This window comes from Moschus berezovskii, chromosome 20, assembly GCF_049115385.1.
Source record: "Moschus berezovskii isolate FMDL1 chromosome 20, NW_MosBer_1.0, whole genome shotgun sequence".
Taxonomy (NCBI): Eukaryota; Metazoa; Chordata; class Mammalia; order Artiodactyla; family Moschidae; genus Moschus; species Moschus berezovskii.
This window is the reverse complement of record NC_142479.1, coordinates 26,006,630-26,030,332: the sequence shown is the minus strand read 5'-3', so window position 1 is coordinate 26,030,332 and position 23,703 is coordinate 26,006,630. Positions and strand designations below refer to the sequence as shown.

The following is a 23,703-nucleotide window of genomic DNA, read 5'->3' as shown; positions in this document are numbered from 1 at the left end:
CTATTACTAGGGTCATGCTATAAAAGTGTTTGAAACTTTTTTTCTCATTTAATCTATTGAAATCTCTCCAAATAATAAGGATTTCAAAGTGTCAACAGCAGCTATGATTATTGAAACTTGTACTTTTTCATTTTGCTGTAATTTTTTAAACGATTATATATTACCAAGAACAACAACAACAAAAAATTATTTTCATTCTTGAAAAATAAAAAAGAGATTCTGCTACTGCATGAGCCTCTGGCAAAACATTGACATAAATCCATTATCATAATAAGTCAGTAATAATCATTTACACTTGCTTAAGAGCTGTATGGTTTGCAAAGCACTTTTGCATACTATGGCAGTTTAATCCGCACAGTAATCCTATATAATATGAAATATGATGCCCTCTTTCTGGGCAAGGAACCTGAGGCTTGCAGCATTACAGTTTGTATGACTCAAGGTTATTTGTTTCTATAAGGTGGAATTTGAACTTGGGCACCTTGACTCCAAGTGCTTCACATAATCCACTACCCCAGTATCTTCCTAATATTACCAACCCATGTGCTCCGGGTCCTAGATATTTTCTGGATACTGCTCTGTCACCTCTTCTTAAAGTTTGAAATATGAATTTTCACTCCAAGGATCTGCTGTTTTGAAAAGGATATCGGTATTGTAACAGCTGCTCTCGATTGCTGGAGAGATAAAGATAACTTGTTCTTAGCTAGACCCTCTGCGGAAAGATGAAACACATGTTGTAAATAGGCGTTTACCACCTCCTGGAAGGTCCTCCCCCGCCTTCCCTGTTTGCAGACTTCCCTGAGCCCTGATTGCTCTCAGAGTCCAGGTCAAGGGAGAAACTTCCAGAGACCAAGGTTTAATAATGTACCCATTTTCAGAAGCAGAAACTGAGCTCCAGAGAGGTTAAGTCCCTTAGTCCCTTGTCACAGGATGGAATGGAAATTCAAACGCGGCAATCTGTCCCCGCTGCCTGTGGGCTTGAGGTCTCCTCTGGACAGCCCTTGAGGAGTATACAACAGAAATGAGGGAACCAGGGACCTTGGTTTGGTTTTTTTAAGTATACACACAAACACACACAGACACACACACACACACACACACCCCCAGTGTGAGCATGCATGCAGGAAGCAGGTAAACTGAACAGCAAATGCTTAGAGAAAGAGAGAGTTGGGGATTGGGAAGCAGGTAGTGAACAGGTAAGAAAGGAGCCTCTCTTTCTGCTTTATCCAGTTTTGATTGTTTTCTGTTCAGCAATGTCTGTTAAGTTCTTAAACATTGTGGTAAAACAAACAAGATGTATCATCTTAATCGTTCTTAAATGTACCTTTCAGTGGCATCACGTGCATCCACAGTGTCGTGTAACCATCACCACCATCTTTCTCTAGAACGTTTTTCATCCAGCCAGACTGAACCTTTGCACCCATCACACACTAACTGCACCTTCCCCACTCCCACCACCCCCACCCTGCCTCGAAACCGTCGCTGTTTCTCGCTCCGTGGGGTTGAGTGTTCTCCGCATCTCCTCTGGTGGAATCGTACAGTATTCGTCCTCCTGGGACTGACTTCTTCCACTTAGCATAGTGCCCTCAAGGTCCATCTCTGTTGTAGCATTTGCCAGAATCCCCTTCCTTTTTCAAAGCTGAAAAATATTCCACTATATGTGGACACCACAGTTTGCTTATCCATCCATCTGCTTTGGCCCCTTGGGTTACTTCCACATGTTCGCTGTTTTTTTTTCTTCTTCTTCTTTTTGTCATCCTGCATGGTTTGTGGGATCTTGGTTTCTGGACCAGCCAATGAACCTGGGCCCTCAGCAGTGAGAGCGCTGAGTTCTAAGCACTGGACTGCCAGGGAACTCCCCACTCTGCAGCCATCGTGATAGTGCTGCTGTGAACTTTTTTGTGCGAATGTCCCCGCTTTCAGTTCTTTGGGGTATATCCCCCCAAAAGTCAAATTGCTGGATCACAGGGTGATGTTTATTAGTTTTGTAACTTAGAAAAAAAAAATTTTTTTAAGTGAATACTCACATAGAATAGAAAACAATGTTTACTAATGAGCCATAGGAGACCACAGAGAAAATGAAGAGCTTCAGGACCAGGGAGTGGGGCTCTTGGGATGCCAGGAGCAGGTGGCCGGGCCGGGCCGTTCCTGAGGGCAGGGCTGGTTTGGCAGCCCCGTACTGCGCCGCAACCCGGGCCCAGCACCACACCTGCCTTCTTGGACGTGCTCAGTACAGACCATTGTCCTCACAGGATGACTTCACCAGAGCGTCTTGGCAAGTGGTAGATCTCGGAGGAGATGAAAAGATGGCTTGGAGAAAGGTGACAGTGGAGGACACGGCGTTGCCACTGGCTTCTGCACTGTGCGACCAGGCACTTCACTTCCAGAGACACCATCCACCTTGACTCATCACAGGACTGTCATGAAAATACACCGTTTTCACTTTTTCCTTCACCCAACAAGTATCACATGCCTCCCAGTGCCAGGGCTAGATCAAATTTGAAACAGAGACATTCCTTTCAATAGATAATGCTTCAGGGTTCCTCTGGTGTAATTTTGTAAAGTAATTTTGTATTCTTTTTTTTTTTTTGGTGTTCTTTGATTCCAAAAAAATATTCTTTTATTCCACATTGAAGTGCTCTCGTCTCATTCTTCTTTATTTTTCTAAGTTTTTATTGTGGTAGAATATACATAACTTACAGAGAAGGCAATAGCACCCCACTCCGGTACTCTTGCCTGGAAAATCCCATGGACGGAGGAGCCTGGTGGGCTGCAGTCCATGGGGTCGCTAAGAGTTGGACACGACTGAGTGACTTCACTTTCACTTTTCACTTTCATGCATTGGAGAAGAAAGTGGCAACCCTCTCCAGTGGTCTTGCCTGGAGAATCCCAGGGACAGGAGAGCCTGGTGGGCTGCCTATGGGGTCGCACAGAGTCGGACACGACTGAAGTGACTTAGCAGCAGCATACATAACTTAAGAATATACATGACTTAACTTTAAGTTAATATATATACTTAACTTAAAATATACATAAATTTATAGTATTAATAATTTTTCAAAGTTTTTTTTAATGTGTACCATTTTAAAGATTTTATTGAATTTGTTATAGGATTGCTTCTGTTTCATGTTTTGGTTTTTTGGCTGCAAGACATGTGGGATATTAGCCCCCCAACTGGGGATTGAACCCACACCCCCTGATTTGGTCAGCGAAGTCTTAACCACTGGACCACCAGGGAAGTCCCCTAATCATTTTCAGTTCAGTTCAGTTCAGTTGCTCAGTTGTGTCCAACTCTTTGCGACCCCATGAATCACAGCACGCCAGGCCTCCCTGTCCATCACCAACTCCCGGAGTTCACTCAAACTCATGTCCATAGAGTCAGTGATGCCATCCAGCCATCTCATTCTCTGTCGTCCCCTTCTCCTCCTGCCCCCAATCCCTCCCATCATCAGAGTCTTTTCCAGTGAGTCAACTCTTCGCATGAGGTGGCCAAAGTATTGGAGTTTCAGCTTCAGCATCAGTCCTTCCAATGAACACCCAGGATTGATCTCCTTTAGAATGGACTGGTTGGATCTCCTTGCAGTCCAAGGGACTCTCAAGAGTCTTCTCCAGCACCACAGTTCAAAAGCATCAATTCTTGGGCGATCAGCTTTCTTCACAGTCCAACTCTCACATCCATACATGACCACGGAAAAAACCACAGCCTTGACTAGACGGTTGGCAAAGTAACGTCTCTGCTTTTTAATATACTATCTAGGTTGGTCATAACTTTCCTTCCAAGGAGTAAGCATCTTTTAATTTTGAGGCTGTAATCAGCATCTTCAGTGATTTTTGGAGCCCCCCAAAATAAAGTCTAACACTGTTTCCACTACTTCCCCATCTATGGCAAAAAATATGCTAGATTCCCTGTGTTGTACAGTGTATCCTTATAGTTTAATTTATGTCTGAGAGTTTCTGCCTCTTAATTCCCTACCCTTTTATTGCTCCTTCGCTCTTCCATCTCTCCACTTGTAACCACTAGTTCCTTCTCTGATTCAGTGAATCTGATTCTTTTTTGTTACATTCACTAGTTTGTTTTTGTAAGTTTCAAACCTAATCCTCTGCTTTTAAAGGCAAGTCTCTTATTTAAAAAAAAAAAAGTGATTCTCTAAGAGCTGCAGACGTGCCTTTGTTCCGATGGCTCTATAACTCAGAAGGTCACCTCCCATGTCTTACGGGAGAGAACACATGGGTCAGGAACTTCTGGGAAACCGCGGGTCCTCTGCTCTCTGAAGAGCCCGCTGGCTTTTCTAATCCGTAATGGTCACCTCCAGCTGCAAGGAGGAGTTAATGAGGTGTGTGGGACAGTGATGGGAAACGGTCAGCCTCTATATCACTCCTGACACCACTGCTGAGCGAGGCCCATGGAGGGGAACTAGCCATCGGGTGAGAGAGATGGACCAGAAAACAATATCCACTTCATTAGCCGGTGATTCTGAATGTGTGGAAAGAGGCCAAGGTCCAGCCCACGGACTGTGACAGAACATTCTTACCAGGCTGAGGTCTGGGCAAAGGCCGGGCAGGGAGAACGCACGCTGCCTCTGTCCAGCGGGATCTTGGGGACATTCCCCCTCACTCTCTGCCTCCCTCTCTCTGTCTTCTCCCTCCCTGTTTATTTTTTATTTGCTATTTAATGCCTCATTCCCTTGGGGGAGAGGGAAGATAACAGGTTACTGTCTGGGAACCCCAGCCTGTGACTCAGTACACACCTGGGCGCACAGCCCACCAGCTGCCAGTTTCCCCCTTGCCCAGCTGCTGGACCAATGCACGATGCCCCAGCTGAGGCTGTGGAAGTCAAGCCAAGCAGCTCTTCCTCCTAGGGCCTCAGCTCCAACCCATGGCAGACAGACACTGTCAGCCTGGGTCAGGGATGGCCACTGTCATGTCCCTGCAGTGCCGTGAGGCTCCAGCATGTTCTCCCCACCTCTCTGTGCCTATATCAGGCTCCCTAAGGGTGGCGAGGAGGGCGGTGGTTGCTGGATGGGAGTTGGGAAGAAACAGGACTGGTGGGGCCTGCAGCTGGAGCCTCAAACCCACCCTAGAAAGGATCCTCCCTGGGTTGGGAAGATCCCCTGAAGTAGGAAATGGCAACCCACTCCAGTGTACTTGTTAGGAAAATTCCACAGACAGAGGAGCCTGACAGTCTACAGTCCACACAGGCCATGGGCTCACGGAGAGTCGGACATGACTGAGCATGCACGCACACACACACATTGCCTAAGGAAAAAGGTTCAGACCCCCGGGCATGGCATCCAGTGTTTGCTCATATCAGTCCTCCCTAACTTCCCAGCGTCATCATTAGCAAGATCCCTCCATGGTCCAGACAACTCAGCTTGCCCTCTGCCCCCATCACCTCCTCACCTATTTTCACGCCTGCAAGCCTTTGCTTAATAATTCTTTCTGCCTGAAATGTGTTCTGAGTTCTTGTCAAAATTCTACTTACCTTTCAAATGCTCTGAGTCCCCACAGAACTGGGCTGATTCCCCTATTATTATTAGCATTTGCTTCTATTTATTCGTTGTGCCAAGTGGTTTACATATTTATCTTTTCTGCCAAATTCTACACTGTTTTCCTTTTGACCGATGAAGAAACTGAGGTTCCGAGTGGCAGCTTGCCCAGGGTCACATCTGGGAAGCAGGAGAGACAGGTTACAAACTCACATCAGCCTGATTCCAAGCCCTACCCTGAGTTCCCTTTCGTTGCTGCATCTCGACAAGTACAGAAAATGTGTGAAGCTAGGCAACACAAGATCTCAGTGTAAATCTTGAGCTTTCTGAGCACAAATGGAGAAAACTAAAAGTCAAAGGAATAGTTTTATCTCACAGGGCCGTTATGAAGAATAAATGAGATGCTTTATGCAGAGCGATCAGCACCATGCTTATTGCAAAGCCTGTTCCACCCTGTCTAGCAATAGGAGTATATGGGATTTCCCTGGTGGTCTAGTGGTTAAGACTCTGCTTCCACTGCAGATGACACAGGTTAGATCACTGATCAGAAAACTAAGATCCCACATGTCACACGGTGTGACCAAAAACAACATAAAATAATTCAACAAAACATTTTTTAATCCAAAGAAGAGAAATATGTGTATATGTGTCTGTCTCTCCCATTATAAACCAACACTTTCAAAGCAGCAATGAAATCACATTCATCTCTGCATGACTAGACAGCTTCCAAAGTGCCCAGCATCCAGTAGGTGCTCAATAAATATTTGCTGCATTGATTCAGCAGCCCTGTGTGCTCTTCACCCCCAGGCCTGGGAGCAGGGTCTGTGTCTGGTCACCTAGCATTGAAGACCTTGCTCATCCCTTAGCTGAGGCCCAGTGGCCACTCATGTCTAAGATCATGTCACTGACCTGACCAGACACCACCCGCAGAGCAGGGGTGTGTCCACCGTGGAAGAAGAGGAGACACAGGTGGAGAGAAACAGGGTGGCACACCAAGTGGGTAGTGGCTCCTGTCTCGTGGCCTGGGCCCCATATCTTTCCTGACACCGTCCCAGCTTTTCCATCACTTGAGCATGACTTCAGGACTAGTCAGTCAGTTCAGTCATGTCCGACTCTTTGTGACCCCATGAACCACAGCACGCCAGGCCTCCTTGTCCATCAGCAGCTCCCGAAGTCCACCCAAACCCATGTGCATCAAGTCGGTAATGCCATCCAACCATCTCATCCTTTGTCATCCCCTTCTCCTCCTGCCTTCAATCTTTCCCAGCATCAGGGTCTTTTCCATTGAGTCAGTTCTTCACATCAGGTGGCCAAAGTATTGGAGTTTCAGCTTCAACATCAGTTCTTCCAATGAACACCCAGGACTGATCTCCTTTAGGATGGATGGGTTGGATCTCCTTGCAGTCCAAGTGACTCTCAAGAGTCTTCTCCAACACCACAGTTCAAAAGCATCAATTCTTCGGCGATCAGCTTTCTTCACAGTCCAACTCTCACATCCATACATGACCACTGGAAAAACCATAGCCTTGACTAGACAGATCTTTGTTGACAAAGTAATGTCTCTGCTTTTTAATACGCTGTCTAGGTAGGCCATAACTTTTCTTCCAAGGAGTAAGCATCTTTTAATTTCAAGGCTGCAATCACCATCTGCAGTGATTTTAAAGCCCAGGAAAACAAAGTCAGCCACTGTTTCCACTGTTTCCCCGTCTATTTCCCATGAAGTGATAGGACCAGATGCCATGATCTTAGTTTTCTGAATGTTGAGCTTTAAACCAACTTTTGAATGGGGGGGTAACTCTTTTTACCTAATCCTTAAATCTTGTATCTGTTCTGGGCTGTGCCTTGTGCTAATCTCATCACTGCACAAACACAATATTGTGGAGAGCACTGTAGAGTCCAGCTTCAGAAGACTTGGGTCAATAGAGAGTGGTACTGGAATCTTCGGTGGGTCTTTTTTCCTCTCTGAGCCTCGGTTTCCTCGTCTGTGAAATGTGAATACTAATGCCTGCCTTGCCTTCTTTGTGAGACTGTCTTGAGGATCAAATGAAAGGAGAAAGCTCTTTGAACACCATAAAACACTGTACAAATGTTAGAGTTCTTTATGTGGCTGGAATCACCTTAGACAGGAAAGACTTTGACCTTTCTCTCTCTAACACATCACAAGATTTCTCTGCCTGAAACTGTTTAGGGTGCTTCTCTATGCCCTGTCTCTCCCATCCTGTTTGGGTTTGGAAGATGCAAAGGACCAGAAGGAAGGTACTTAATGGAGCACCAGGGAGTCCTCAGTTCAAGGCCAAGGTTCCACTCCTTAACCATTTGTGGGCCCTTGGGCCAGTATTTACCCTTTTAGAGCCTCTATTTCTTCATCATTAAAGCAGGACTGGTGCTGCCTAGCTCACAGGTTTGCGGGAAGAATACAGAGGAGAGTACCAGGAGGATCCCTCACCAACCATTCTTTGACTATTAATCTGAAAACAGATTCCAGGAAAACTTAGTAAAGGGTATTGCCTTTCTTTCTTTTCCAAACACTAGCCTGGCCCATATCATTGATTCAATAAACACTTATACAGCCCCTGCTGTGTTCCGGGCCCCCTGCCAACCTCACTTTTCATGGGTGTAGTAGAAGGGCTAGATTATTGCTCTGGAGTGAAGGCTGTCTATGCCAGGTGTAGTATTTATTGTTTAATATCATACTAGGTTGCTCGTTTTTAATTTAATCTTTTACAAGCTCCTGGGAACACCCTATTTCTAAAAATGACCCGGCAAGAAGGAGGTGGGTTGTTGAATCAAATGAGAGAAATGTCCTCTACCCTTAGGAGTTTTCCTGGCAAAGATCATCTGATAGCAGCTTGTTTGGGGAAATAAAAGCGCAGAGCTGGAAGGGATTTCTAGAAAGGAAGCTGAGGGCTGGGGTGGTAGGATCTGACATCCTCCTGGAGCCACTTGTCCCAAGCTTGCAGCTGTCCCCGGAGGACTTCACAGGTAGTAGACCCTTGGTTGTGTCTGTCAGTGAACTTAGCCTAGAAGGTGTGCTTTAGGAGGAGGGAAGGAAGGGAGGCAGGAAGGAGCCCTTGATCTGTGTGCTATGATTAAGAAAACACTTCATTGGAAACCAAATCCAAGCCCCCTACAAGGTGTTTTTCTGTGTTATCTAATTTAATCCTTCCAATAACTCTAGGAGATAGAAATTCCACTATTATCACCATTGACATATGGTGCTTATATAAAGATTCAAATTAAGTAACTTTCCCAAAGCCACACCCACAAACAGCTGCTCTATTCGATTCCAAATCCAGGATCTCTCAGGTGATCTGTGCTAATATCTCTTGGGAAAGTCATTTCTCCTCCCTGAATCTGTTTCCTCGTCCCAAAGACGCAGAAGTGAAGTGAGATGCCTCTCAGGTCTCTTTCAGATATATAGTTTTATCCGAGCTTTGGCAAAACTGTAGCCCACAGGCTAAATCCAGCCAGTCAATTGTTTTTTGGTTTTGTTTTGCTGTGTCCTGCATTGCCAGGTGGATTTTTAACCACTGGATCACCAGTGAAGTCCATCCAATTGCTTTTGTAAGTAGCTTTATTGGTACAGAGCCACACAATTCATTTGTGTATTGTCTATGACAGCAGAATTGAGCAGTTGTGATGAGATTATAAGCCTCAAAAGCCTAAAACACTTGCTAACACACTGATGTGCTCAGTCATGTCTGACCCTTTGAGAACCCATGGATGGTAGTCCACCCGGCTCCTCTGTCCATGGAATTTTCCAAGAAGGAATATTGGAGTGGGTTGCCAACTCCTACTCCAGGGGATCTTCCCAACCCAGGGATCAAACCCGAGTTTCTTGCATCTCCTGCACTGGCAAGCAGGTTCTTTACCAGTGTGTTACAATCCAGCCCTTTATGGAAAAAGTTTGCCCATCCCTGAAATATGCTAGTCTGTAAGTCTCAATGGTGATAAACTGTACATGACAAATGGGAAAGGGTGTATAGGGCCATGCAGCAACTGTAAACAAGTGGGCAGTGAGGAGGTGCCTGCCACTGTTTATATTTTATGCTTTGGAATTATATACTTTTTACCAAGTTATCATTTGAGCTTCCCCAGTGGCTGAGACAGTGGAGTCTGCTTGAAATGCAGGAGACCAAGGTTCAATCCCTGGGTCAGGAAGATCACCTGGAGAAGGAAATAGCGACCCACTCCAGTATTCTTGCCTGGAAAAATCCTATGGATGGAGGAGCCTGATGGGCTACAGTCCATGGGGTTGCAAAGAGTCAGACATGACTGAGTAGCTAACATTAACAAAGTTTCAATTTATAGCAACATCCACAAATCCAAAGTGTGTAACCTGATGATGTATCCACCATCCTGATCAAGACAGAGAACTGTCCCAGCATCCCAGAAAGCTCCCTCATTACCCATTCCTGTGAATACATCCCCCAAAGTAACCTCAATTTTTTTTTTTAAGACCATTGTAAAAGTCTTCATTGAATTTGTTAGTGTTGCTTCTGTTTTATGTTTCGGTATTTTTGACCGCGAGGCATGTGGGATCTTAGCTCTCCAACCAGGGATCAAACCTGCACCCCCTACATTGGAAGGCGAAGTTTTAACCACTGGACCACCAGGGAGGTCCCAAGTAGCCTCAATTTTAACCTCTATCACCATGGATTAGTTTTTCCTGCTTTTTAACTTTATATAAATGGAGTCACACATCATATACCCATTTGGGTCTGGGAAAGGTATTTAAACTACAGCTTCCATGCTGACAACTAGAAAAATCAAGTATAAATAAGGACACAAAAATCACTCTTAAAGGTATTGTGGAGGAATGATTACTTGCTCATTTATTCAACAAGGTTTCATTGAGCATCTTTATGGATCAGACACCTCTCCGGACATTGAAGAGTAAGTCATAAGACGGTTTCCATCTTCTTGGAGTTTACTTTCCACAGTGTCCCATATCTAGTACTACTCCAGTCTGAGCTCAGGTATCATCTGCCCAAAAGTCCAGAAACGGACAACGTGGTCATTCTGGAATTTCAAATCATGGAAAAGATCAGGAACTTAAATGGCCATTCAGACCAAGTGGCCATCTTTCAAAAGCAGAATCAGAGAAGGTGCCCAGCCAAGCCTTTTGGGGAGGTGAAGAGTTATCCAGAGAAGACTTTTGTATCCAGAGATGGAAACTCAGGCTCTAATGCCACAGTCTAGAATGCTCTCTAGGCTACAACACTGCTCTCTTAACAATAAGGCTTCCAGCCTCTTTCAGACTAGGACAGGGCAGTATTCATGCTTAACTCTAGAGATGCTTTCATTTTGAGACTTTCTAGAGACTCTCCTGAATCAATGTGGAGAAGGGAGCATCAGAGAACAGGGAGGATTGGGTTCTCCCAGCTGTAAGCAAATCAGGAGAACTGTGGAAAGTAGGAAGAAGACTGTGTGCATAAGGGCAGGAAAGCAGGATCACCTAGGCTGTGAAGTTACGGGAGAGACCGAGTCCATGGGAACCACAAGTGACATTCTGTGAAATTTCCAAGACGGTGCCCAGAAAACTTTCATAGACTAATGAGCCAACTGGATTTTAAATTATCTTGGATCATGGACTACATTTCCCATAGAAAAATCTTGGGGTGTGAACGAGTGGATTCATTGTTTGAGTAGAAGAACCTAATCTGGTCTCCTTAAATTCAGTAACTCAAAAAAAAAAAAAAAAAGCTGGGAATAAAAGAGCCCCAGAAGATCAGCTGCCTTACTTCTTTGCATGTTTTCATGATGGGCTGTCTGTTTCTAAACATGTCAGACACTTGAACCTGCAGTTACTAACTCATTATTCTTTTACCTTCACAAAAACACAGTAGAGTATTAGGATCATTTGCTACCTAAGGAAACTGAGGCTCAGAAGCTTATGTAATGCAAGCTTATCCCAGTTGCACAGCTGGTTAAGCAGATTGCAGAACCCGCATTTAGATCTGTTTGACGCCAACATCTGCTCTTTATTCTCTGCTGAGGAATCACAGCAGAATCCCCCCCTTTCAACTTCCCATCTCCCAACGCAATAAAACTGGAGCCCTTTCTCTTTCATCCTAAAGCCCTACTCGAAAATTCTGAGCCCCAATCTCAATCCTTCTATTAACTTATTACGGTAGCTCCAAAGCCACCTCTTTAAAATGTCCTACGTCTTCTTTTCCCAGTTCTTTAAAACGGGGCTACTGTGTCAGTCCATCATTAATTTATCCTGTGTGAAACATAAACAAGAGTATTTCAGTTATGTCTGGCTTCCTCTGTTTGGAGGAAGCCTAACCAAAGTGTTTTATGAAATAATTCATTTGGTGAGCATTTGTGACCCACATCCTGAAGGACCCTCTGCTGGGATCCTTACACTTTTTCTTTCTAAATTTCCATATGAAGAGATAGATAACGGGTCTGCCCACAGATCTATAGTTGCAGTTACTTGGTTAGCACCCATATTGCATCAGGTGGTATACACCAATACCTGAGCAAGAGGGTTACAGGAGGCTGCTAGCTTTGAATAGTCAGATTACCTGGACACACATAGGAAATCCCTGTACTCTGGGCAACATTCTGTGTGTTTCCATTGGCTGGGGTGGGGGGAAGAATGGGTTTGCTGACACCTGAATTTTGAGAGATAAGGAAGCTTGAGAGTCAGACTGGGCACACAGCAGTCGGAACTACAAACCAAAGCTTTGTTGTTAAAAGGGAAGTGATGGCTGGTTTTTTAATGGGTTTTCCCAGCTAAACACAGAAACTGATCTTCATTACACTTGACTGCTTCTATCATGATAGCAAGTGAGAGACAGAGAAAAAAAGCGATTGTTCTCCAGGGACATTTACTCAGAACACTTCATTATCCTTGCTGAGGGGAGCTGGGGAGGCAAAAAATGTTCTCCCAATGGGCTGAACTGTGAGGGGCAAGGAGGTGCCATATGTCACAACAAACTCCAAGACAATGAGGTGAAATGAAGAGCCCTCGTTTCTATGAACTTCTTACCCCTTTCTCGGGGAAAGACACTGAGATGCTGTAAAGGTCACCCAGAGCTCCGTGCACACAATCACCCTTTTCTCGTGGGTGGTCCAGGAGTGCAGAGCAAACCCTATATTTTAAAAAGTCAACCTAGCTCCTTAGCAGGGCTTCCCTGGTGGCTCAGTGGTAAAGAATCTGCCTGCCAATGCAGCAGACACGGGTTCAATCCCTCAAGCGGGAAAAATCCCCTGAAGAAGGAAATGGCTACCCACTCCAGTATTCTTGCCTGGGAAATCCCATGGACAGAGGAGCCTGGCAGGCCTACTGTCCATGGAATCGCAAAAGAGTGGGACACGACTTAGGGTCTAAACAACAACAAGCTCCTCAGCCGCCTGACTTGGATCAACCACATCTGGGTTTCAGCCCTGGTACCTGAACCAAGCAGACAGATCTGATGACCCTCCCCACTCCCACTCCTACTCCTCTTCCTCCTGTCTTTAAAAGGTGGGAAAGGGGGGAGACTTTGCTTAGAAGCTCCTTCGCAAATTCCCTGCTCATTCTGAATGTTTGTCCCTAAGCTCCCAGTCCCTCCAAGCCCAGCGCTGAATCTGCGTGGTTCTGAGAATCCTAAACCTCCCAAAGGGCTAGATTTTCCTACTAGGAACCGGCTTCCTGCCTTCTCAGAAAAGTGTTAACACTGTTCCTGGAATACAGGGTTTCACAGGTGGGCTCATTCAATGTACACAATGCTGCATCCTCTGGCCGTTAGGTTTCAGTATTTCTTAGGTGATGAACCTGAGACTTAGAGAGGGGAAGGAGGTGTCCTCTGCCCCAGGAACTATGGTACTGTGAGTCATGGGTCCTAAAAAGCCCCTGTTGCCCTGGGTCTTCTGCAGGTCCTGGGCAGCCTGGAGGTCGGGCGCACCTCCTGCTTCCTTCCTCCCCCCGAGCGCCTCGGGGAGATGCAGGTGAAACTCTGAGAGCGCTGAGAGGTTCCCAGCTTCCTCCCTGGGCCGGGCCGGCGTGAACAATCACTTCTGTCCCTCGCTGGCTTGGTCGGCCCCTTCCCAACTTGGCGTGGGAGTCGCCAGCCACCGCCGCCTTGACCTCGCGTCCGCAGAGATCAGTTTCTGGCCCCGGGAACCGCTGTGTCCTGGAGCTGCGAATAAACCAGAAATCAGTGCTCCCAGAAGACGTGTGGCTTCAACTGTCCAGACAGGTTTCACTGACAGAAAGGAGGCCCCTCAATCCCAGTTTTGCCCGGAAAGCGCGCTTTGATACTCTGGGTTTTAAAGCGGCTTGGCCGGGCTGGGTGCACGTGAGGCCCCGCTGCACCCGGTTAGTCGGCGCCTCCTCTTCCCAAGGGTTCTCCCGGCCTCCTTCCCGCTGGCCTACGCTCTGGGGCAGACAGTTCTGCAAATCCAAGCCACCAGCCCCGGCGCCGGAAGGCCTGGGGTCGGCAAATCGGTAACCCAGGTAGAACTTGGTGCCCGCCACCCACCCCGCATTCCACACTCACCCCCTCCCAACACGCCCCTCTTTCCCCGGGTCTCCGCGTCCACTCCCCTGCGGTCAGTTTCTTCCTCCGCCCGCTCGGCTCTCCGGGCCCACCGCTTGCAGGTTGGTCGGGACGCGTGCGAGGGCCCCCCTCCTCCGTCTGCTTCTCCCAAGAGCACCCCAGCTTCCTCCAGCTCTCACCTGAGCCCCCGAGCGCAGTTTCTCCTTCTCTCCGGACTTAAAGCAGCGAGTGGAAAAGTCCCGGCGCCTTGCACACCAGGCTGCAAGCTACTTGTTTAACGAGTCCAAAGGTCAGCTGAAGTTTGGCTGACACACGGAAGCGGTACTAGACTCTCTTTAGCCCCCCGGCGTGAACACCCTGGACCCTAGCATCCCGGCTCCCAGCTCGGGTCTCGGGCTCTCGGTCTGCCTCGAACAGTCTCACTCTCTCGGTTCCCCTCCCCCGCCCCCCCCCCGGGGACCATTTGCATCTTGCCGAAAGCAGGGCCCTCCCGCTAATTTGCATATCTTATATGGCCTAATGGTGGCGATCATGGCATGTTAGAAGTTTTCTGACTCCTCTCGGAGGAGACTCCGGGACCCCGGGGAGTAACAGGTGTCTGGAGGCTGAAGGGTGGGGGGGGTTCCTGGACTTGGGGTTCGCTTGTGAAACTCCCCTCCACCCTGCTCTCTGGCACCCACCCGCCCACCCCCTCACCCCCTTCTTTCTCTGTCCTTGGAAAATGGTGTCCAAGCTCACGTCGCTCCAGCAAGAACTCCTGAGCGCCCTGCTGAGCTCCGGGGTCACCAAGGAGGTGTTGATCCAGGCCTTGGAGGAGTTGCTGCCGTCCCCGAGTTTCGGGGTGAAGCTGGAGACGCTGCCCCTGTCCCCTGGGAGCGGGGCCGAGCCGGACACCAAGCCGGTCTTCCATACTCTCACGAACGGCCACGCCAAGGGCCGCCTGTCTGGAGACGAGGGCTCCGAGGACGGGGACGACTATGATACCCCTCCCATCCTCAAGGAGCTGCAAGCGCTCAACACCGAGGAGGCGGCGGAGCAGCGGGCGGAGGTGGACCGGATGCTCAGGTAGGCGCGGGCCGAGGTGCGGAGGGGCGCCTGAACACCCGGAGCCCCGGGCCCCGTGGCCGAGCCACACGGCCCTTGACTTCTGTTGCCAAGCCTGGTTCCCACCAGAGAAGTCCCCCGGGGGGCGCTCCGCTTTTCTCCCAACACCTGGACCCCTCCCAGCGCCTCAATCTGACGGCCCGAGCCCCGAAACTTCATGAATTCCTGCCCAGCCCAGCGCCCTGGACCGGCGGGGCCCTCCCGGCTGGGTTGGGGTTCGGCCTGGGAGAACCGAGCTTGCAGAGCTCTTGCCCACGCGGCCGAAGGTGCGAGTGGGCGCACGGAAACCTCGGCGATTGCCCGGTGCCGAGGCTCCGGGCCCGCAGCAACCCCAGGCCACAAGCACTTCTCCCGGGGTGCCGCCTCTGCCGAATCGGCGTGGGGCGCGGCGTCCTGCGGCTCTCTGCAGAGGGAGCGGCGGCTCCGGGGCCGGGATCTGGCGGGCGCCTTCTCCGATGGGCGCTCTGGTCTGCAGCGCCGGAGCAAGGCCCCGAGGTTATCCGGAATCCCCAAAGCCCTTTTAGATCTGCGAAAGGAAATATTTGCACGTTGTCGGGTCGGAGTAGACTCGCAAGGGGCAATGAAACCGCGTCTCTAGCAAGCAAGGGATCAGGGCGTCCAAGCCTCCAGTTCGCGGTGGATTTGGTGGGAGAAAGGAGGGCGTTCCCGGATCTCGCCGCTGACACCCCGGAGTCCCCGGGGAATCCAGGCAGGCCGGCAGCCCGGCGGTCTGTCTCCCGGCCCCGAGTGGTTTGCTAAGCCTTTCCGAGCGGCCTAGGGCTTTGACAGCTTTTTACTAATTATTCAAGGAGCCGAGCGGTTCCCTTACACCGCGCGTCGCTCCCAGCCAGGCTGCTCTGGGACCGAGACCCTCGCTTGGCCTCGGACCCTCCAGCGCCGCAGTCCCCAGGCAGGGCCAGGGCCGGAGTTGCGCCCGGGACCGGGGCAACCCGGGTCACCCGCCCGCAGTGGCCGTTTGGGATGCGATATGACCTTGCATTTGGATTTGCTACCTGGGGACCCGGAGGCTTACTCTCTAGCAAAACAATCAGGGGGATTTCTAGATTTTTTTTTTTTTTTTCTAACTTCCCGAAAGTCTGTTGCTACAGTTAGTTAGGTTTGAGGTCTTTCTTGCCTGGCGGTTGCCCCCTTGGCGGCGGTTTTTCCCCGGACCCGGCTAGGGGTGCAGGAAGGTGAAAGGGGTCAGAAGAGAGCGGCTGGGTCGCCGGGGCGGCCCGGAGATTGACCCCGGGCCGGGAGGAACCGCCAATGTCCGGCCGCCGGCCACCGGGGCCCGCGGGGCCTAGGCCCATCCGCCTGGCCGCAGGCACCCGCCTTCCAGCGGGGTTTTGGAAGAAGAACCTGGGGCGTCCCTCGGCACCCAGCCCCGCGCCGGGTTAGACGTGGCAGAGATGTAATATAAACTGAAGCACGTGGAGTTAGGGTGTTATTAATTTATTTCTATAAATCATCAACAGAAAGATACACAAAAAGTCGTGATTAGGTTGAACGGGGAGGCGGGTTATTCATTGGTGAAGTTGTAAACGCGGCTTCGAGGGGGAAGGAAATCAGAAAGCGGACGCGAGGGGCTGTTCGCGGCTCCCAGCACACACGCACCGGGCTGCCTGGACCTCCGAGGACAGCCGCCCCGAGCCCCCGCGCCGGATCCCGGCTGCCCCGGAGATCGCCGACACCGCAGGCCGGGCGGGCGGAGAGCCAGGCCCGGCCCTGGGCTCCGGACCTCAGCTCTCTTCGCTGCGCAGAGCTCCGGGCTCCAGGGGGCGGGGAGCCAGGCTAGGGGGCCCAAGACCCCCACCCGGGGCGGGGGTGGGACACACAGGACAGGCCCTAAGGTTTCTCCTCCTTTCCCCCAGCGGCTGCTAACTTCCCTCCCCTACCTTCAGGAGTGGTCAGACTTGATTAAAGTAATTTTTCAAGAAATCGCTAGTGGTCTCCCGGTCACTGAGCAGTTGGCTGCTACACGCCAGACGCGCGCACTCCCCTTTTGGTCCACCCTGCTCCTCTAAGGCGGAAAGAAAAGAACAGGACAGGTCACTTTGGGGAGAGGCTAGCCGCTCTTTCCATCTCCAAGAAGAGAGAGGCCTGAAAAGCGGGTCGGGGCTGCGCGCTCCGGTGCCGGCCCCGGCTCTAGACGGGCGCGCGCGGGGAAAAGTTGGAAAGTTGGTTGCTCCCCAGGAAACCCGGGTGGAGGCTTCTTAACGAAGAAATAGCGGCGATCGGAGCCGGGGTCAGGGACTCTCGGTTCGTGGTATTGTTTGGAAAGGAGCGTGCTGGGCCGACCAGGCGGGCGCCGAGGTCGGGCGCTTGACACCTGCGCCCTGAGGACAATGCCGAGCGCCCTTCTCCCGTGTGTTTACCGGGGTTGCGAACCCCAGATCACTGGCTGTTATTTTAAAATTTCAAAACGTAACCGACACTTGGGGCCCTTCCCGGTAAATCCATGAGAATTCTGTGGTCAGAGCTATAAAGGTGTAACTACGCCATCTTACTTATCCCCAGCTCTGGTCTTCAATCCCGGCTGAAAGATTTGCTATCGTTTATATGGTTTCCCTGGCCTTTTGTTTTTTGTTTTAAAACTTTCCAGTCGTTAAGCTCATTCACTTTCTCCACGGAATTATTTGCTCTCAGAACATTACACTATTTCAGTTAGATTTCTTAAACACACAAAACAAATACTAGTAAAAAATTTAAACAAAACCAAAAATGTTAAAGCATCTGTCGAAGCAGCATTACCTTTAAAAACCCAAATACTTTTTCTAACTTTCAAAGCTGTTGTTGGTATCTGTTGAAGGTGTTTTTTACTCTAAAAATATCTGTGCAAGTATTTAGCAGAAATAAACTTTTAAAATGAGTGCTGATGTTTACACGGGCATGTTCAAAATGTTACATTACTTTTCTCTTACTCAAGGTGAATTATCCATGTTTGAAATGGACGCAGTTCATTTTTTGTTCCTGTTTTTACTTAAATATTGTTGTATTACTTGGAAGTACGTTTATAAATACTTGAGAAATATATGTGTAATTTTGAGTTTGCATTTATCAAAAACATCTCTATCAAAACTTGTGTTCTCATAAATTTAATATCAAAGACTTGCTAAAATAATCCAAATTTTTCAAATGCTTACAAAAATCTAGTTACTAGGTTAAAAAACTCATTAACAAACGTGATTTCAGTTGACATAGACATCATCTAGAAATAAATCACTTACTTCAACTGTATCTGTTTTTTGCCCTCTGTTTTGCCCTCTGAAATTTTGCTTATTGTTGCCTCTGAAACTAATTATTCCCTTCATTTTTTTCAAGTTTTACCAGGCTATTATATACATAAACATACCATAAGGGGATGCTGGTTTTTTTTAAGTTAATGATGTAGCTGCCTTAAACAAATAATATATATGGATGTATTGCTTCATGAATATTTTCATTCTATACTGTGCACTCGTCTCTTAATTTTTGTTTTCAATTAGATTGCTCATTTTTAAGCCACCTATTCAATAAGCAGGAAAAGATACTGGCAAAGTTGAAAACATTTGGAATAAATTCAGAGGCACTAATACGTTGTTCTAAAGAAGTTTTATTACATTATCTGTGTTTATGAATGAAATGAACTTCAATGAAAAGTTTAAATGAAAACACTTAAATGAAAAGTTTGAGTTCTTACCCCAAGCTTGAAATTTATAAGAAAGATTAACTTCCAGACACTCTTACCCTAGTCGAGGAGAAATGTAAGAATCTAGAAAGAAAGTGGCATTTGGAATCATTCACATCTTATTCAGAAATTGAAATTATCCGACCGTCTGTGTGGTCTTATTTGGGAGGCGGGGCTGTGAAGAATTTTTTGTTTTAACTTTATTTGCTTCACATCAATGCAGTGATTCCTCAGCCCCTCAGGGGAGGAACATCATTTCTTAAAAGTTTTCTGAAACTCTGAAAACTGTTTAACATTTGGCCAAGACGTCCTCCTTGCTTCTCGGGAGGTGGTCACTTATGTTTTACTGCCATTTTATACGCAAGAAGCGGAGACGCCCACCCCAGAGGGGGGTGATGTGGAGAAGTCCAGGTGAATTTAGAGATGCTACCGCCTATCGTGGGGATCAACCAGCCTAGTCACAAGCGAATGATCCCTCTGCTCTCTGGTGTGCCTCTTCCTTTAAAATCTCTCACATTCTAGGAAAGTGAAGGAAAGCAAAACAAACAAAAATGTAAAACAAAAACGAAAAGAAACACCCAGGAACTTTTCTTTCTGCTTCCAGAAAGAGAGTGATGGGCTTGCTTTCCTATTACCGAAGCAAGGAAAGCATCTTCCTCTTCATGCTCCCCATCTCAGTTGAAAGGGATGGAGTACACTATAGGGCAGCTTTCATCTCCTCTTTTGTCCAGACCCTATTTCGGTCTTGCCTCTCTCCCCAGGATGTAACTTGGGCAGGAGGAGAAATAGGGGAAGGTCAGAGTTTTGCACAGAGTTTAAGTAAAATCTCTAGAAGGAGGATATTTGTCCCCTACCTCTTCCACCAGCATCCTAACCCTCTGCTTAATCTGTCTAGCGAAGACCCGTGGAGGGCTGCCAAAATGATCAAGGGCTACATGCAACAGCACAACATCCCCCAAAGGGAAGTGGTGGATGTCACCGGCCTGAACCAATCACACCTCTCCCAACATCTCAACAAAGGCACCCCCATGAAGACCCAGAAGCGCGCTGCCCTGTACACCTGGTACGTCCGAAAGCAACGGGAGATCCTCCGACGTAAGTGCTTTCAACCTGCCTCTGTCTCAACCAAGACTGACCTTTGCCCTAACTCTGACCCCTGTGGGATGCCTCAGTTTCCTTCTCATCAGCAAGGTCTGTGTGGCACTTGGCAAGTATAAGGAAGCTGTCAGGTGGATTTGGCTGCCCTGTAATGAGTTGGTTTATGTCATTTTCTTCTCCCGAGATGCCCTGGTCCCCAGACAGTTGATCTGACAAGCCCGTCGGTGTGTGTAGCACACCTTGAATATTTTGGTCCCTGCTTCCAACATCTTTCTCTTTGAAACCAAGTAGGTAACAGCAGAATATTGAACCCGAAGTAAGCCAAGCATCTTCTCCCCTTGGTCCATGACCATGGATCAGACTTTCCAGGGAAGACATTTAGTAGCAATCAGTAATATCAATCACTATTATTGTTATTTTCCTTCTCTCTTGAAGAGTATAAAAAAATAGAAGGCATTTGTACATATAGATATGTTAGGAACTTGACCCTGTTTGGGAGAATGGGGGGGGGGGGTACAACTGATCTCCGAAGCAATTTAAGATGCTTACTCACATTTACCAAAATCGGTAGAGCTTTGAGACCCCAGCTGGTGAGCCTGTCAGAGGAAGAATCTGCTTCTGGCTAAGGCAGGACTCAATAAAAGCATCTGCATTTGCAACTCTGAGTGATTAATTCTTATCCTTCCCATTGTCTTTCCCAAATTCCCTTTCTGTCCCAAGATTTCTTCCACGCAATAACCGTGTTTGGAAGGGTTTGGAAGGCTAGGAAAGTTTGAACTGCATTTGAATGATAAGAGTATCAGTGACCTAGTGTTTTTTATTTTAGGAAAAGTGTGCTTATACATTATATTTTGATTATTTCAATCCAGCCCTTTTCCTAGGAAAATTTTATGTAAGTTTTCACTCTTCCCACATACTCTCCTCTGGGCTCTGGGCTTCTCTGTCTTCGTTAAGATATGAGTTTCCACCACTTTCTGGGCTGAGTTTTTCCCATCTTACTAGAGGACTACTTTTAAAAATCACTCTTGTTTTCTGTCACACACTGCCCTGAAGTGGTGGTTTCAGTATTTATTGTCTCAATGTCCGTGGGCCGGAAAGGCCTTCAAAATGCAAGGAAAGGGTTATGGGTTCACCTTATATTGCAGTGATTTGCTCTTTTGCTGGTAGCATTAGATAAGTTGGAGCTTCCCTGGTGGTTAGATAATTAGGTTATAAGAAGCTCAATGAGAGTTCTTTGCTCCTGAGAGGAAGAGGCCCCTTTTAAACTCTGGGATGATCCACTAGCCAAGGTGACTATGTCTTTAAGAATTTGTGTGTCTGACATGAAGCAACTCCCTGTAATTCCTGTAAAGCCCAAGAAAAATTTTCAGGAGCCATAGTCTCCAAAGGCCAGAGAACCCTTGGGATGCACTTTCACTCCAATCCAAGCCTCAGGCATCATCTTGCATTTGAGTTGCCTCTCTGTGTTGTGTGGGATTTCCCTCAGAAAGATGGAGGCAGGAAAGGTCAGCCAAAAACTTCTAAAAGATAGAAGCCCCAGAAAGGTTCTCAAGATGCTTGAGAGTGACATTTTGCAAAATATGTATCACCATCTCTGCAAAGGATTTTCAATTATTATTATTGTTTTAAAGTCCCATGAGACAGAAAGCTTAAGAAGCATCCCTTCCTTCTGTATTATATGGGCACCTATGAGGTGCCAAGCACTTGCTGGGCTGTGAGATACACAGGTTCTTTTCTCCAGGGACTTACAACCTAGTGAGGGAGATGAGAAGTTTGAATAAATAATGACAGCTTTCTAAGCACTGTTATAAAAGTGTACACAAGGGACAGCCAGAGGAATTGCTAAATTGCCTAGAGACATCATGGAGGGCTTCCTGGAGGAGGTGTCATTTGAACCAATTCTTGAGGGTTAAATACAAGATATACTAGCACTGGATAAAAAATAGGAAGAGAGATGAATAAAAGAAGGACACAAGTGGACAAGTAACAAGTGGCAAGTAGTAAGAGAGAATCAGGAGAATAAAAAAGACACATGATAACAAATTTTCATAAGAAGGTAAAAGTAATAAATGGTAATATTCATGAGCCTATCTTCACGGATAGAATCTCCTTATCCAGGCTGGTGCTTGAGCCTATAAAGAGGTTACTGATGCCATCTTCTCCAAGTTAATTTTTATGGGCAACAAACACTTTCTGTGCACCGCCCCCCACCCTCCTGCCATTAATCTGGAAAGAAGTAGAGGAGAGTTGGTGGTGGGTGAAGAATGTGTGGGAGTCTAGTTCTTCAAAAAGGGCAGCCAACAGCCCGAGGCGGCCCCTACTCTGTGGGCAGCTGCCAGTGTGTCTCACGCCCACCACAGGCAGACCTTCAGGAGTAGGTTCTGTGACCTCTAGCCAAGGCCAGTTGGAAGGTTTTGTGGGTGTGTGCTTTGGGTTTGTTCTTAGTGGGAGGTGATGCGCGTGGGGCATCACTGATCAAGGGTTGTGAATTCAGCGTCTACAGGCTAGGTTCACATCCTGGCTCCTGTCCCTGCCGCTAATTGGTCTGAACCTCAGTTTCTTCATCTGCAAAATGGAGATAACAATTCTTCCTAAGAGAGGTATGAGAGTTAGTTGAAGATATACATTTGGAGGACTTTGTGTAATAACCTCACTGTAGAAATGGCTCATTACATGTTCACTGTGATGACAGGTTATCTCTTCACATCAAATGAGGAAACCTGTATTGATCCTGGGTCCTTGTGATTATCCATAGCGGCTTTGGCTGTTATTCACGACAACTCCACAGGACCACAGGGAGGAGAGGACGCTGAGAGAGACATCCACTGAGCAGAGGACTTCCTTCTCCCCCTGATTGTCCCAAACTCCCTGCACTCAGATGGCTGCCATGAAGACCAAATAATACGGGAATTGAAAAGTAGAACTTCCCTGGGAATTTGGGTGATCACCATTGTCATCACCATCATCCTGACCAGGGGCATATGTTCTAAAAGACTCTTTAGGGCCCTTAAGTCCTCACCAGGCCCATTCCACAGGCAGAGAAGCCGAGGGACCAGGAATTGCAGAACTTGGCTGGGACCCTCATTATCCCATGGAGTCAGTGACTTCCTGCTAGTAGATGTGGCAGAGACACTCTCAGGTATCTAAAGGAATTATTGGGAACCAGTGAAAACAAAGCCCAAAGTGGCCTGAGAATCTTCCAAAGTGGATGGCGCTCCAGTCAAAGGTTCCAGTGACATGTTCTGTCTGTCTACCAAGGACACAGCTCGTTAACTCGGCTGACCAACAACTAGTTAAACAAAAGCCAGCACTACTTGCATCAGGGGTCTAGGCTTGTTAGGGACCCACCACTTCTTGATGGGCCAAAATGGAAATGGATCTTTAGATCATAGCAAGTTCCCCGTTGCTGGAGGTAGGTAGGTGAAAGTTCGCACGGTAGGGTGTTATGCAGAGGATTTAAGCTGTGGCCTGACTTTGGACCTTGAGAGTTTTCTGAGCTGTGCAGGGATGACTCCAGGAACCAAGAAAGAAAAACATCAAGGTCCAGAACACGGGGACCGGGAGTTAGGAAATGAATCTGTTATGGGTCCTCGCTCAGCAGGGTGCTTGGCTTCTCTGCTTGTTCATCTGCAAAATGGAGTTAATACCAGGATGAACTCTGCTTCCTGCAGATGTAAGGAAGAGAACAAGGAGGGTGCCTTTTCCATGAGTAAACATCAAATCTCATTGCAGCCACAGAGGCTAGGGGATCACCACTGGGTGATTTGTCATCTTTCATTCATTCAATCAAAATACATTGAGGGTCATGATATGCCCGGGTCCTGGGAATTGGACTGTCAGGGGGCTCCATACC

At 47.8% G+C, this 23,703-nt stretch overlaps 1 protein-coding gene across 4 annotated transcripts in view; it reads left to right on the top strand.

Annotated features, from left to right (window-relative positions):
• Window positions 1-14,507: 14,507 nt before the first annotated feature.
• Window positions 14,508-23,703, top strand: part of HNF1B (HNF1 homeobox B) — a 61,527-nt gene continuing 52,331 nt past the window's right edge. For 2 of the 4 annotated variants that reach the window (XM_055400776.2, XM_055400765.2), the window contains exons 1-2: window positions 14,508-15,043; window positions 19,648-19,847. In XM_055400776.2, coding sequence (XP_055256751.2) covers window positions 14,700-15,043; window positions 19,648-19,847 — 544 coding nt within the window. In that variant the 5' untranslated portion in view covers window positions 14,508-14,699. The remainder of the gene's footprint in view (window positions 15,044-19,647; window positions 19,848-23,703) is intronic. The other 2 variants (XM_055400770.2, XM_055400755.2) reach the window with 1 other exon arrangement.